The sequence below is a fragment of the Protopterus annectens genome, chromosome 8.part0 (assembly GCF_019279795.1).
Source record: "Protopterus annectens isolate FY-2018-M chromosome 8.part0, PAN1.0, whole genome shotgun sequence".
Taxonomy (NCBI): domain Eukaryota; kingdom Metazoa; phylum Chordata; order Ceratodontiformes; family Protopteridae; genus Protopterus; species Protopterus annectens.
Window position 1 is genome coordinate 422,480,768 of NC_056741.1, and position 15,599 is coordinate 422,496,366.

A 15,599-nucleotide genomic window follows, 5' to 3' on the forward strand; every position below is an offset into this window, starting at 1 on the left:
GTCTCTACTTGATTTGTTCCCCTCAGCTTCCCAGTGCTTTAGCACACTATGATAGCATGGGTTCAACTGGTTTTAAATCCAGTGGAAAACACCTAGTGTTTTCACTTTGTGTCATCCTTGTGGTGAGCAAGAACCACTTCCTTCTCCATAAGATTTGTGAGACAACAACGATCACCCATGCCCATCTTCCCCAGACAGTTATTACAGGCACTTGATTCTTTAATCAGACTCAGGTCACCTATGCAGTAGTCAGGGCTTTCTCACTGTATGTCATGGCTGGCTAAGATGGTGTACTTCTTTTGAGTCCTCTGTCCATACTTATATAGATAGCTTTCAGGCTCATGTTCCAGGGCTCTAGGCAAGAAAGCTCTAAGATGATGTAGTCAGATGCCCATTTTTTTATTTTGGGAGTATGTTGATGCCTCAGGAGGGAGCGAATTTTCCATGCCAGGAGGAAGAAGGTTTATGAACTCTTAACTCATTATAGCAGAGTGACACCTCCAGGTGCCTCTGCAGTTACATCTTACCGATGCCTCTAGGCATCAAATATTGGTTGTTCATGTTTACGTCAATAATTCCAAAACCATGCTACATAGAAAGTAATAAAATATTTTATCTTAAAGCTTACATAATGACAAACACAACTGTATTAACAGCTGACATCTGTTTAGTGCAGGTAAAGAAATATTAATTGTTGTTCATATAATATTAATTTATATTGTCATACATTTCATATTTTTCTAAATATCTCAACAACCAAGTAGCACAAACAGAAATAATTAGCTTCATATGAAAGCTCTCAGCAAGATTAACAAAATGCTGTCAAGCATATGTGTGTAACTTGAAGGAGGAAAGGGGGTGGATGCTGTCCTAGCCTTAGATATCTGACAGGTTTCAGGCTGTGAACCTTAGAAAGCACAAAGTGGAATTTATATACTTTAGGGATTACACCAAAGTTTGTAAAACAACTTGGCTATATCTGAATATTTACACTTACAGAGTAACAGCAATGGCTTGCCAGTACATCAAAGGTTGGGCAAGTTATGAAATATGAATCTCTGTCAAATAAGTAAACAAAGAATGGCCAAAGCTGGTATTTAATGTTTACACTGTTATTTGAGAGAAATGCAAGGGAAACAGTGTACAGATTATATTGTAGGATGGATACAACTAAATACTGGATGGAAAATTTGAAAGACCATGAACAGTAAATGTGGGAGAAACGAAAGTAAATAAACGCATATTAGGAGGAGACACTTATAGTTTATTTATTTATTTGTTTACTGATGTGTTTTGGAATCTTGGTTGGCCACCAGAATACACTGCTCATTTACAGAGGAGCCAGGGGGAGAAAAGCTCAAGGACTTCTGAAAAAATAGTATTCAATTAATCAGCAAAGAGAAGAAAATCAGCCTCAAAACTTATAAACACTATTTTAATAGAGTACATATAAAAATAAGGAGGTTGAGTACATTCATTAATGTTTTGTGATGGTGCTCATTTATCTTTTCAAAACAGTTTGATATTAATTACAGTTGAACAATTAATTCAATATAGAATATTAATACGACAAAATCATATTAATAAGACAAAGTTTGTATAGTTAGTGCATACAATCTGTTTTAATTTCTGTTTTAGCAGTGAAAGAAATAGGTAAAACCGCAAATAGCATAGGTAAAGTTTAGAGAAGTTAAGCAATTAAAAAATGAAACAGCCAAATATGTGTCTAATAATGTTATTTGCATAAATACAAAAATAACAGTTTGATGTTTTTTTTTTAGTTTGAATGGAGCCAGTGTTACTTAATTGCCAGTATACACAATATTCATAGCTAAAATTAATCTGCTTTCATGCTTTATAAGGTTGAGACATCTAATACAAAACATTGTGGTGCACAATTCAGCATATTCATTCCGATGTACTGCATTATAGAATTATAACTTTTAAATTAAGATGAACAAAAATACATTTCCTCTTGTACTGCAAAGTCCTGCTTTGTAGAAGTGGCTTGTTCTCTAACAGTATATTGTCAGTTTTTACATTTTTATGTATCCTGGAATTGGGAAGTGGGACAGTTCCCTGCAAAAGACTTGGAATGTCATTCGGGCATGAGTTCTATCCAGAGAATGGAAGAAATGAATATGCATTATAAAGTTTATGCCCAAAGTGATGGCTTACTTTAAAGCAGTAATGAGGCTGTGTACTGCCAGTACATTCACTGAGGAAGTCCTAGTGAGTAAGATGATGGTCAAGACTTGAAAAGGGATCTGAGTGCAAATAAGGAAAAGACACAGCCAAACAACTTTACAGGTGTTTCCTTTTTCATGCACTCTGTAAATATCATCATTGTATTATTGGGTGGGAACATTCAATTGACAGTAACATGTGGTCACCAAGGAGGACAAGGCGATTCTCCTTTACGTGGTAGGATCAGGCAATATTAGAAATATGTCTAGCATGATGGATAGCTGGCTAATAAAACATGGATGTCCATTTTGTTCACACACTGAAGAATGTTTCTTATCATATTAATTTGTACTTCATTCCAAGGACAGAAAACAGTTCATTTTAATGCCAGTAGATTATGTTTGTTTAGTTCTTCATTAGCATTCATTAATATGTGACTGAAAGTGTAAAGGAGAAAACATTACATCACTATGCTAGTGATTCCTTAATTTCTTAGCAGCGGTCATTGATTACTTAATCAGCAGTAGCCCTACTTGTATCAGTCAGCGATTATTTAATCAGCAGTAGCCCTACTTGTACACTTGTGTAGAAAAAAACTACTTTTGCATAAAGTCAGTATCTTGGTTAGATGTAGCTGGCCAAATGCCAGTAAGCACTGGAGTTAACTCATCAGTCCCAGCAGTATTAAGGTGGAATGGAGAAGAACCATCATGTGAAAATATCCTTGACCAGTTTTATCCACTGCACCTGCAATAAATAAAAATATGGAGAATGCTATGAATCATCTAAAGAGCAATAGTCCTGCAGTGCATAATGACTTTTACAGCTTTAATATCAGATTTATTGATAGAGTAGCCATGCAAAATGCTTACACACTCATTTGTCTAACTATCTGTATATGTATATTTTACATATATATATATATATATATATATATATATATATATATATATATGGTTTACCATCATAATGTCAACCGGTGGATGGTCGAGTGAGTATGTACGAAAGGAGTGCGGCAACATCGCAAAATTGCAAATTGCAAAATCCCGTCCTCTTTTTGACCCATGTTAGCACTTGTTTTTGGGTGTAGAACATCCGGAAATGTCGATTTTGGTATTTTTGTGACATTTTGACCATTCAACATTACGGGATTTTCTGACAAAAGCCGTTCATATGCAGAGTTGAGCAATGTGTGCTCGACAATATGATAGTAAACCTATATATAGGGTCTATATCAGCATATCGAAAATTTAGTAGTTTGAATCACAAAATATCGAACTGAAATGATCGAACTATTAAATTTTGGAATGCCGATATAAACAAACAAAAAAAACCCCAAAAAACTTGAAGGGTGTAGGCAGGGGGGCTATCCCCCCTGCACCCCCCACAACCCCTGCTAACTCTGAGACCGCACTATATTGTAGTAAATAGAAATCTCTTATGGAGATTTCCGTTTACCCATTCGATGTTCTGCACTTTCAGCATTCTCGCGTCGACAATATCGCATTCGATACTGTCAACGTTCGAGATGCTGATAGGAACCCTATATATATTTATCTATATATATATATATATCTATCTATATATATATATATATATATATATATATATATATATATATATATATATATATATATATATATATGCATGTGTGTTTCTACTTCTAAATTTCAAACTTTCACAACTTTGAATTTCTTATGGTCAAGACCATATGATTGGATTTGTGAAAGTTCGAAATTTAAATAAAAAAATAAATAAAAACAAAACAAAAATTTTTATCAAACACCCCATGCTACTTAAATATACCAGTTCCAAGATCACATTACAGTGAGAAAAATATTAAATATACTGGTCCGAGCTGTATGGCGATCTCCCTTGAAATAGACCGAACTTTCACAAGTTCGATCTTATGGTCTTGACCATAAGAAATTCAAACTTGTGAAAGTTCAAAATTTAGAAGTAGACCCATATACATATAATATATTTTATATACATATATATATATATATATATATATATATATATATATATATATATATCATGAAAGGTTGAAAATACAAAAGAGTGAATTTCAAATGATAGAAGGAAAAGAGAAAATGCTAAAAGGACTGAAATGCTACTAAGAGCAAATGCAGAACTCTGAATACTTCTGTTTCACTAAAAAAGCCCTATATCAGTAACCCCCTACTAACAAACCCCATCTGCCCAGATCAAGTATCAACTGAATAGTGGTGGTGTTAGAAAAAGTTTTTTTAAATAAAGTTAGGGTTAGAGTTAGGGACATAGGTAGGGTTAGGGCTAGCACACATGAGTTAGGGGGTGCAACAGGGCTTTTACAAGACTTTTTTTCAAGTATATTTTGACAATTTCAAAATAAGAGTTGCCATAAGGTATTACAGATTGTTTTCAAGACATTATTCCAGAGGCTATCATCAAACTTTTACTTAATGCTACTACATTTGTAAAATTATAATCTGAAAGTTATTTACAGTCTAGGAGATCAAATTCAGTTTTGTTGAGTTAAGCGTATTTAAACATTGTGCGTTTAGTGTGCTATGACTTTCATTATACTGCTATTCAGTAACTTGTCAGTACCCATTGTTTTCATGATTTATTTATAGCCTGTCTTGCATAATGTAACAGACCTGAATTAATTCTTACTCTCCCTTTTTCCATATAAATATAATCACTCCTTCACATACTTGTTCATTCTGTATCCCTTCTTGCAAACATTCATTCAGTACATTCACAAAATACACCTTCTCTTCTGTTGTTATTTCTTTGAAAGAATTCTAACCCATGCTATTTATTCCTGGTACTATGTTTGTTTCACTCCTTTTAATATAGCTTTTAACTTTTAAACAAAAGTTAATTTTTCCATCTTCTCATCATTTGCCACTATCCTTTACATACCCCAGTTAACCTTAATTCCTCCTTGCTTCTTATTATATAAGATTTTCACGTTAAACAGCTACTGTCATGATTTGTTTCTATTAATATGCTACCTGTAACTCATGCCTCATTAACACCTTTATCTTACTTCTTAGCACATTTGCTTAGACAAGGGTTAATGAGTTAACTTTTTGTTTCTTACTTTTTCTTTTTTTCATTATTAGCCTTATAAATATATCTCACATTCCTTTCTTAACATTTTGACATCATACTTTTCTAATAACCCATACTATTCCCTTAGTAATTTTTATCCTGCGGGAATCTTTTTATTAATCCTTTCTACTTCCACCACCGTATACCCTTTTTAGGCTACATATTCTGTGTTAACCACAAGGATGGGTACCCCTTCTTTGCAATTTCCTTTGGGGCAAGTGTTGGCTGCTAGCCATGCTTCTGGCAATTCTAATGACCTTCATTATATTTTACCTAACACTGTTAATCATGAAGGGGTCAAAAATGTGACTGTGCCGTCTTTGATTAACTGTTTAAATGAAAAAGTTGAACTGCGTACTACACTGAACTCAAATAGCATGCTTATTTCCAGTCAGGAGAAAAGTAAGTACATTGTAATAAACCTGAAACTTTTTGACAATAAACTATTCAGGTTTAAGAAATTACAAATTAAAGTTATTTATCTACAGGAATGCGTTAACCGTCGGCAAATCCCAAAGGGGTTGCGCCAGTGGCGGTTCCCGTCCGGTTCGGTACGTGAGTCAAAGTTCCATCATGAACTATTGAATTTATTTGATGTTCAAGGCTGTGATTTTTTGGCTACACTAATTTAGCATTACAATAAGGAGATTGAAACATTAAAAAAACAGCTTACGAGTTTAAAGACTACTATTACTGTAGATGCTGACTTTCCCCATTATAAATTCGACTATTGTCGGATTTTTAGTAGCATCAATGCATCCCTTCAAAAAATTAAAGACATTAAGAAAAAAAAACTGGAGTGAGATTGCCGATTTTATGTTAGTGGGAATGCTTACCCACCCTCTCCACCTCTCCCTGGTTTATCGGCAATGAATGGGGACACTAGGGGTAATATTGATTATGCTACTGATGTTATCAGTATGCCATCTACATAGGTACATAGGTAGTTACTAGGCTATTGGCCCAAGGGCCTACGTAAGCCTAGCCAACAAGGTTCCCTGGCTTATGCCACCCAAGAAAGTTATTTTCCTGTGCCAATGTCGAGCAGAGACACAGAAGTGATCCCTGGGGTGTATTTCCTATTTCCCATCCACTCATCAAGATTTTTCTTGAAGAGTGCTAATGAAGAACTTTGCTTGACATAGATGGGTAGCCTGTTCCAGAGTATGGAAAGTCTGTGGGACAGGAATTTATCCCTCCAGCATGTCCTGTTTATTGTGGTGACAAGGTTTAGGTCCCTAGGAGCGTGTAGCTCGGAGGGATTGGGATTTCTTCAGGTGTATCATGTCCAACAGCTCTGGGTTTGACATAGCTTTATATGTTAGGCAGAGAGCACCTCGGAGTAGGCGATATGCTATGGAGTAAAGCTGGAGTTTTTTGAGGCAGTCAGTGTAGGTCATTTGTTTGAGGCCAGTAATCTTCTTTGTGAGGTACTTCTGTGGCCTTTCCAGCTGCTGCAGATGTCTTGTAAGGTACAATCCAAAAGGGGCATTGTACTCTATAATGGGTCTCTGAGTGTCAAGTAGAGAGGAACAATGACCTCTTTTCCTGGATGAGAACCCTTTTATGATGGTGTGCCACATAGAAGGACTTCCTGACTACTGTGGCGATGTGACTATCAAAGGAGATACTACTGTCCACCTGGGTCCCAAGGTCTCTTATCATGCATTCGGTGTTAAGTAGATTGCTGCCTATGTGGTAGTTCATGGGTACAGAGTTTTTACCAAAGGGGGTGACACTGCACTTTTTGGCATTGAGCTTGAGGCCATGGCTCTGACACCAGGCATCTGTCTCAGCGAGACCCTTCTGTAGGATGTCCACATCATTTGGGGACTTGACTATGGCTCCTAGTTTGCAGTCATCTGTGAACTTCATTAGCCAGAGGCCTTCTGTGTTAGCCTGTACTTCAGAGAAGTAGATACCAAACAGGAGAGGTCCCAGGACAGAACCCTGTGGTACTCCACTTTTCACTGCTTTGAGGTCAGATTTGGAGTCTGCAACTTTTACAGTGTGGGTTCTGTCAGTGAGCCAGTTGGCAACCCATCTTGTGCTATTCGGAAGCAGTGGGACATAATTTGGATAATAATATCTGTAACTATGACAATACTGAATCTGTCATAGTGACTGCCTCAAAGCATGGGAACCTGCTAACAACCAATCAAATCGATGGGATTGTCAGGCAGTGAACCAAACGAACTAATCACAGTCAAGGGGTGGATTCCAGCAAGGCCGGAACAAGAAGAGACAGAACAAGCGTAGGAGGTGATCATAAATGGGCCCATTTTTGGTGCAGGCGACTCCGTGGGTGCTGATAATACTCATAATGTTCAAATTTTGGTTAATGCAACCGGAGATTTTAAAATATAAAACTTCTCATCGTTTGATGTACCACGTGAATTAGTGGAATTACTTTCAAGGGTTTTATCCTTCGTTCCGGTGAAGCGAGCTGATGTAGCTACTACCCTTTTGGATTTAAAGGTATATATCAGAAAATTTAACTTTAAGTTACATTTTGGTGGCATTATGAAAATTCATAATGACTTTAGAATAGCTAGTTTGATTAATCCACCACTAGCTAATACATTACTAATGTTCGAAAAGATTTGTGAATTGGACATACGGAGTGGGTTGAATAATTTTAGGAGAAAGTCCGTTGAATTTAATATTTCTCTAGAGCAAAAGAATTTTTTGAAAATGTTGAATGAATGTAAAATCAGAGTTCTTAAACCTGATAAAGGTGGGAGATTGGTTTTCATGCATGAGTCTGACTATTATGATAGAATGCTGCAAATGTTGAATAGTGATGCTTATATTAGAGCTTCCCTGAATGAGTACAATGGGGAATGCCAACGCATTAAATCCTTTATTAATGACTTGTTCATTGATGGTAGTATTGATATTGACATCTTTAATTATTTGAATATTGTTACAATGTTGACACCTGTGATGCTCGGTTTGCTAAAATACATAAGAGATTGTGGACCCCCTTTCCGACCAGTTGTTGATAGTAGGAAGTGTATTACCTATGGGTACGCCAAGTTTTTTGATAGTAAACTTAAGCATTATTTAGGCACTGAGACACAAATTTGCTGTGATTCATTGGACTTTTTGCAGAATTTGGACTCCCTTGTCTTTGATGCCAATTATAATTTTCTTACTATCGACGTTAGAGACCTGTACACTGTGCTTCCCCATAATGTTGGTTTGGAGTGGACCAGGTTTCCTTTGTAATAAAAAGGCACCAGGTGCTGAAACTGACCTGATAATATATTTACTAGATATAGTTCTTAGTAACAATTTTATCCTGTTTAATGGTGAATATTTTTTACAGAAATCAGGTGTAGCGATGGGCTTCCCATGTGGTGGGAGTTTCGCTAATTGCATGATGGCCTAATGGGAGAGGAATTTTTTATTCCCTGACCATACCTTTAATGAAAAGGTTTATTGGTATACACACTTTTTGGATGATATTTTTATTGTCTTTAAAGGTAACCAAGATGAAGTTGTTACATTTATTGAGAAAATCTCGGGGTTTACTGATTTTCTTCAGTTTACATATGAATTCAGTACTGAGAGTATATCCTATTTGGATGCATTATTAACTAAGGACAGACAAAAGATTGCCTATGTAGCCAAGATTTTCAGGAAAGCCACCTATTCTAATACCTTTCTTCATTTTGAAAGCTCACATCCCTTCCATCAGAAAAAGGCTGTTGTGAAGGGTCAGGTGGTAAGAGCTGCGAAAATGATTACATTGGGATGTGACTTTTTAGCCGAATGCGAACATTTAAAGAAGGTGTTTTTGGCTAGAGTTTACCCCTTAGAAATATTAGAGTCTATTTTTAGTGAAGTTATTGAAAAATGAAATAATGGTTGGTTTAAACCTATTCTAAAGGAGGCAAATATATTTAACATGCCCATGAATTCACAGGATAATATTATGACTGATAATTTATCTGTTAGGATGGATAAGGAACAGGATGATTTTTCTTCTAAATTTATTACAAATTTCTCACTAGATGCTGGACTGGTGAGAAATGTATTAATGAATAATTGGGCTATTTTATGTGAAGATCCTTTAATAAGGAATAAAATATCCGATATGCCTGGTATTGTGTTTAGACGGGGATGTACTATTAAAAATATGCTTGAAAGGAATGTGGATGCACCATTGTATAGGAATGGAATGTCTAAATGTGGTAGATGTCATTTTTGTTCTTATATAAAAGTGACTAATCGGTGTTGTATTAACAACGGCCGGATTGATATAAACGGGAGATTTAACTGTGAAACCACAGGGGTTGCATATATTGCATTGTGCCAGTTATGCCATGGATTTTATATAGGCAAAACTGAGAGATGTTTTAAATCTAGGATATATGAACATCAGTACAGCATTAAAAAATAAAATATTAATAATGCGTTGGCTAAATATGTCATGGAGAATGGAAATCATCATTTTCTTTATGTTATTATTGAACAGGTAAAAGCAAATGCAAGGGGTGGTCCATGGCAGCTGAGGTTAGAGGGGCCTGAATTATACTGGCAGTTAAAATGAAATTCTTATAGTTATCCAGGACTGAAATGAGTTTTAAAGCTGAGGGCTCTTGAGAGATGGTTTTTATATGCTGTCTCTTTAAGAACTATATGCCAGAAACATTTTATTATTTTTAATTTAATTGTTTAATTGATTTATTGGATGGAGTGTGATGTCATTTGTTATTTAAACTTGTATTTTCACTTGTATTTTTGTCTGAAGAATTTCACTCATTTGGAGTGGAAGACAGCGCTAACATAAACTTGTGTTGTTATTATCGATGCCTTTGTGGTTTTTCCTTAGTTTTCTTTTGGTGTTTTTAAACAAATGTCAAATAAATATGAAACTTCTATATTCTCGTTTCACTGTTTTAAAAGTCGGTCTACTGGTTAGGGGTCGCCACAGCGGATCACCTGTCCGCTCATGATACATATATATATATATATATATATATATATATATATATATATATATATATATATATATATAAATATATTTATAGTGAGAGAGAGAGAGCATGCTAGTGCCTGTGTACAGGAGCAATCATATGTCCCAGAAGGGGGACATTCACAAATGTAAGCAGCACAAAGGTGTAGAGGTGGCGACTAATAAAATAAACTGTTGATTTTAAGGAAGTAGGATGGGAGATGAGCATTTCAAATTCAGATCAGGGGTCTATAGCACAAAATCCAACTTCCAAAATGTCGAGCACCATAAGTTCGAATTTGGAAGATCTAATTCGGATAACATCGACACTTCAAAACAGCGAATTTTTTCCCAGGGAAAAAATTTGCGGTTCTGAAAAACACACACATAACACAATCCCACCAAACACCTCGAAAACCTACACTAAACCTAACATACACCACTATCTATGCACTAACCTTAACCCAGCCCTAACCCTAAAGTCCGTCACTACTGCACACTTACCTGACCTGCGCCCTAACCCTAAAGTCCGTCACTATCGCACACTTACCCGACCTGTGCCCTAACCCTAAATTCCATCACTACCCGTTCGTACACTTACCTTGACCTGGTCCAAAAATGCCGAAGCCGCAGAAACAGCCAATTGAATTCTTTCCCTGGGAAAGAATTTGGGTTTCCGCGACTTCGACATTCTCAACTTTCGAGTTACCAGGTTCGGCCTTCTGGTATTCGGTGCTCACAGCATTCGATTTTGTGATATAGACCCCAGATCAGCATGCAGTACAAATGACCCAATCTTTGCAGTGAGACAGATAGTTCAGAAGATGCCTGAGGTGAGGAAAAAGTCAAACTGGGCATTCCTAGACTTGGCAAAAGCATATTACAAGGTCCCATGAAAGCTGTTTTGGGTAGTCCTGTGACTGTTCAAGCCCCCAGAAACATTGGTAGAATTAGTGCAAGCTATGTACAAAGAACCAGTGAAACAAGTATGAACAATGATCAGACTCACAGAGGGATTCACAGTGGATGTTGGTTTGTATCAGGTTTCATTTCTGAGTACCCCAGTATTCATACTGGTGATTATAAACATCAGCAAACAGGTCAGAAGGGACAGATCAACATAGCTGTATGCAGATAATGTGGCATTACAAGCAGACCCTGAACATTAACTTCAGCAAATAGTAGGGGGGAATAGAATATAAAACTGAAGTCACATGGGGTGAAATTGAGTAGAGACAATACAATGATAATGGAAACAAAGGGAGAAAATTAAATAGAAGATGAAAACTGAAATAGAATGGAATATAAAAGAAGAGGTTAACAGTTTCAAGTATTTGGGAGGTGTGGTTGAGGAGAGGGGAAGTCTGAATAAGAAGTTTAAAGGTAGAATCAGAGGTACTGCATGTGAGTGTCACAACGTCTCAGAGGTGGTGTGCGAGAGAACATTGCCAAATAAAAGAAAGTAACATTTACAAAACAGTGGTGCAACCAGTGTTTATTACGGTACAAAAACATGGGTAGTGAAGGCAGAGCAACTGAAGAAACTTTAGCTGATGGAGATGAAGTACTGAGATGGGTAGTAGGATGCACAGTGTGGGACAAATGAAGAAATGACTACATCAGAGTGGAAGACAAAGTAGCATCAATTGTAGAGAAAATCAAGAACAGATTACGGTGTGCAGGAAACCAAACATGATTTAGTAAAGCAGATTTGGGAGAGACAGGATGAAGGAAAGAGGGGGACAAGGACACCCAACCAAGAAATGTATGGATTACTGGCGATAAGAACTGTGACAGTTGGGTATGACTTTTGAAAATGGTAAGAGAGTGGCTGTGAATTGAGGGAAGATGTGACAGTTGACATGATATCCCAACCATATGTAAAAATGAAAAAGTGGACAAGTGGTGTAGGACTGATTCCCTCAGCTTCCAATGCCTAACCGTGTGAGTTAACCAAGTCACTTAACCAGATGCCGCAGTCAGGACAAGTCTGAAAAAGGTCCATGGAGATCAGTGCGTTACCCTGAAAAACAAATATAAATAAATGATGATGGCCTAACCAGAAATAGTAATAGCCATTCAGAAAGGAATAAAATAATCTCCTAATGAAAGTGAAAGTGTAAAGCTTACAAACAGAAAAAAAGCAGAAGGGCAGTAAGGGTACAGCATAAAGAAAAGGCAAGTTTTCCCCATATCAGCAGAAACCAGAAAGTCAGCTGCTCCAAGTTAGGAATTAAATGCTTAAATACACATACACATACATGCGCACACGCACACACACACACACACACACACACACACACACACACACACACACACACACACACACACACACACACACACACACACACACACACACTAGAAAATCTATGCTTGCTTAGCTGTTTGAGCTAAGATTTACATTTGAAGATACATTGCACAAAAGTGAAACTTCATAAATACACATACACGCGCACATGCACACACACACACACACACACACACACACTAGAAAGTCTATGTTTGCTTAGCTGTTTGAGCTAAGATTTACATTTGAAGATACAGTGCACAAAAGTGAAACTTCATAAATACATATGCATATTAAAATATCAATACAATGCATGTAAGTACAGCATAGCGACCCAATTAAATAGAAGCAACAAGCATACCATCAGCTAAACCAACATTAGAAAAATGGTTGGGGAAGCATTACTGTTTACCTATATGTGTTTTCAGTTGTTGGAGTTGCCACCAATATGGTTAGTCTTGTGAAAAAAATCTGAGGCTAAGTTACCTGGAAAACTATGCATTTGTTAAGAACTGTCCTGCTAATTTTTATGTATCCTCATCTGGACTCATTTACCTGCCAGTACTCAGTTATGCAGGCTGAAGAGCAATTACCTGTAACTGGCTAGAAGTTTACATCCAACTGCTATTTAGTTCCAAATAATATGCATACAAGTTCTTGCAGCAGTGATCATATTAATCCTAAATGTACTGTTATTTTTACTACATCACACAAATTAACTTTGTATTATACCACAAATGAATGATTTTATTATTATTATTATTATTACTGCTACTACTACTATTATTTTAGGCTAACTCCAAAATGCTTACTTTCTCAGAAGGTTAAATTTGATGAAGAGGTACTGTGTAATGTTCGCATCTGTTTAAAAATGGAACTTCATAATAACATGCAGCAGTTTGACTGAAGGGTACTTTAAATGACTAGTGTGAAAATGTCCTACTAAAATTCCACACATTTAAAAAATCATAATCCTGCACTGCAGCCAATTAGTTAAAATATGTGGAAGAACTATTTTAGACAAAAATGCACTACAGGCACATACACTACTAAATGTAAAATTCAAACAGAAAAAAAATACTGATGTCCATTTTTAAGTGCAAGTAGATACTTGGGAGTGTGCATAGTACTGATATCACCCCATGCCAGGGATTTTATCACACTCACGCTTTGGGGTCATGCCTCAAAATACCTCAAGGTGTGTTGTAATACCTGTACTATGCACGCCTCCTCATGCCTAACTGCATACATAACCTAACATATGACTTATTATTTAGGATTTGTATATTGATATGTGTATTTATATTTAATTAAGGGGCTGTGAAGTGAGAAACATCAAACTCTGAGGTTAGCACTGTTTCAAGTTTGTAGTTTTTGACAGCTGGGAGGCAAGGGGAAATCAAGTTCAGAATGTCAAAATGAGTCTTATATATGTAGTATGTGGAAGTAGGACAACTCACAAGTGAGTTATGTAATGTGTCCTGAGTCTGAGGTTTGTTTGATTGTTTTTGTATTGAAGCAATACACTGACAGCAGTTTGAACTATTACTTTCCCCTTGTTAAGTTAAACTACTGATGCCAGATCATGCTACTATAATGGTATCAAATACCAGAAATTCACTGTTTTAGTTTGTCATGCAGTATGATATCTCTAACAGATTGAAGTATCATCTGTAATTTACCAAACGTCCAGGATAACATAGCAACCTGTAACTTAAGCAAACTGTTAAACACTTCCCTCTTTTTGTCTTTTTGTCACTCTAGACTTGATACCCTCACTGCTGTTCTATAAGCACTAGAATGTTCTACATTTTTTTACATACCTGATTTGACAGGAGAGACATTTCCAGTTTCAGCGGGTTTTGTGGGAGTAACCACAACTTTTGGTAGTTCATAAGCAGTCCCAGCAGCTCGTGAAAGAGCCTGTTTCTGTTCCTCTGTCAGCATGTTCATCTGCTGTGTTGTCACCATAGCACTATTTGTTGTGCTCATGGCTTCGAGCTGGCTAGTTGTCAGAGCCTGAAGAATAAAGAAATTATCAGATTGTTACAATATGTTTAACTCAATAACCATATCTAACATATTAATGGAGAAAAATTCTCCCAGCTGTCATACTGTCTATGTCAAAACTGTTTTTATTGCTGTAGCTTAATTGGCAGAGTACCAGATTAGAAATTCATGCAGACTGCTGAATCAGTGAAAAAATAGCTGAACTAACACAGGGTACTAATGACACTACATTTCACAATGTGTTAAAATGACAGCCCGTATCTAATATTCACAATAGCTGGATAGGGATTCCATGGGAGTAACCTATTCAGCAACAGAATAACTATATTCTGTAATCCTCAGAAGAATATAACAATGACTGAATGGGCCTCTAAATACAATCCTGGCAACCTGGGTTCAGATAGCAGACCCAATCCCTAAAGAATTAGCTGGGGCAGACGGACTTAGTGACATTTTTACTGCCTTACATCTCAAGGAAAAGGACTTTCTGCTTGGGGCTGCAGTCTTTGGTGGACACTAGGGACCTTTGTCCTGCAGTTGGAATTGTACATTGATGTAATTGCACATTGGGTATGGGACATGACTGACCAGTGGGGAGGGGCATTTAGTTGTAAGCTGTACAGGTGCTGGGGGTAGTGGAGAGGAACTTAGGCACAGATCTAGGCAGATGGCTACAGGTAGAACTAAAAACAATTAGAAGATTATAATCATATTGCTATGTTTGATCTAAACTCTTAATTTCTTTTTTGGTCATTGTAGCAAATAACGTTGAAAATATATTAATCATGTGAATGGCACAGCAGATTGTGTTGTCACCTCACACCAAGAGGTTCCCTGGTTCAATTCTCGGCTGCAGTCTGCATGTCCTCCCTGTATTTGCATGAGTTTCCTCCCACATTCAAAAGATATGTAGTAGGTGGATTGGACACTCTAAAATGGCTGTAGGTGTGACTGTGCGTGTATGGTGTGGAAGAACAATTGTGGCAGGGTTAGCCACCTGGCAATGCAAACATTGGCTCTAGATGATTGTCACTGTTGAATTGGCAC

General features: G+C 36.8%; 1 protein-coding gene across 1 annotated transcript in view; it reads right to left on the reverse strand.

The window, feature by feature from the left end:
- Positions 1–1,318: 1,318 nt before the first annotated feature.
- Positions 1,319–15,599, reverse strand: part of LOC122808847 (otoancorin-like) — a 224,916-nt gene continuing 210,635 nt past the window's right edge. The window contains exons 10-11 of the mRNA XM_044079940.1: positions 14,366–14,561; positions 1,319–2,934 (exon numbers count right to left, since the gene is read on the reverse strand). Coding sequence (XP_043935875.1) covers positions 2,849–2,934; positions 14,366–14,561 — 282 coding nt within the window. The 3' untranslated portion in view covers positions 1,319–2,848. The remainder of the gene's footprint in view (positions 2,935–14,365; positions 14,562–15,599) is intronic.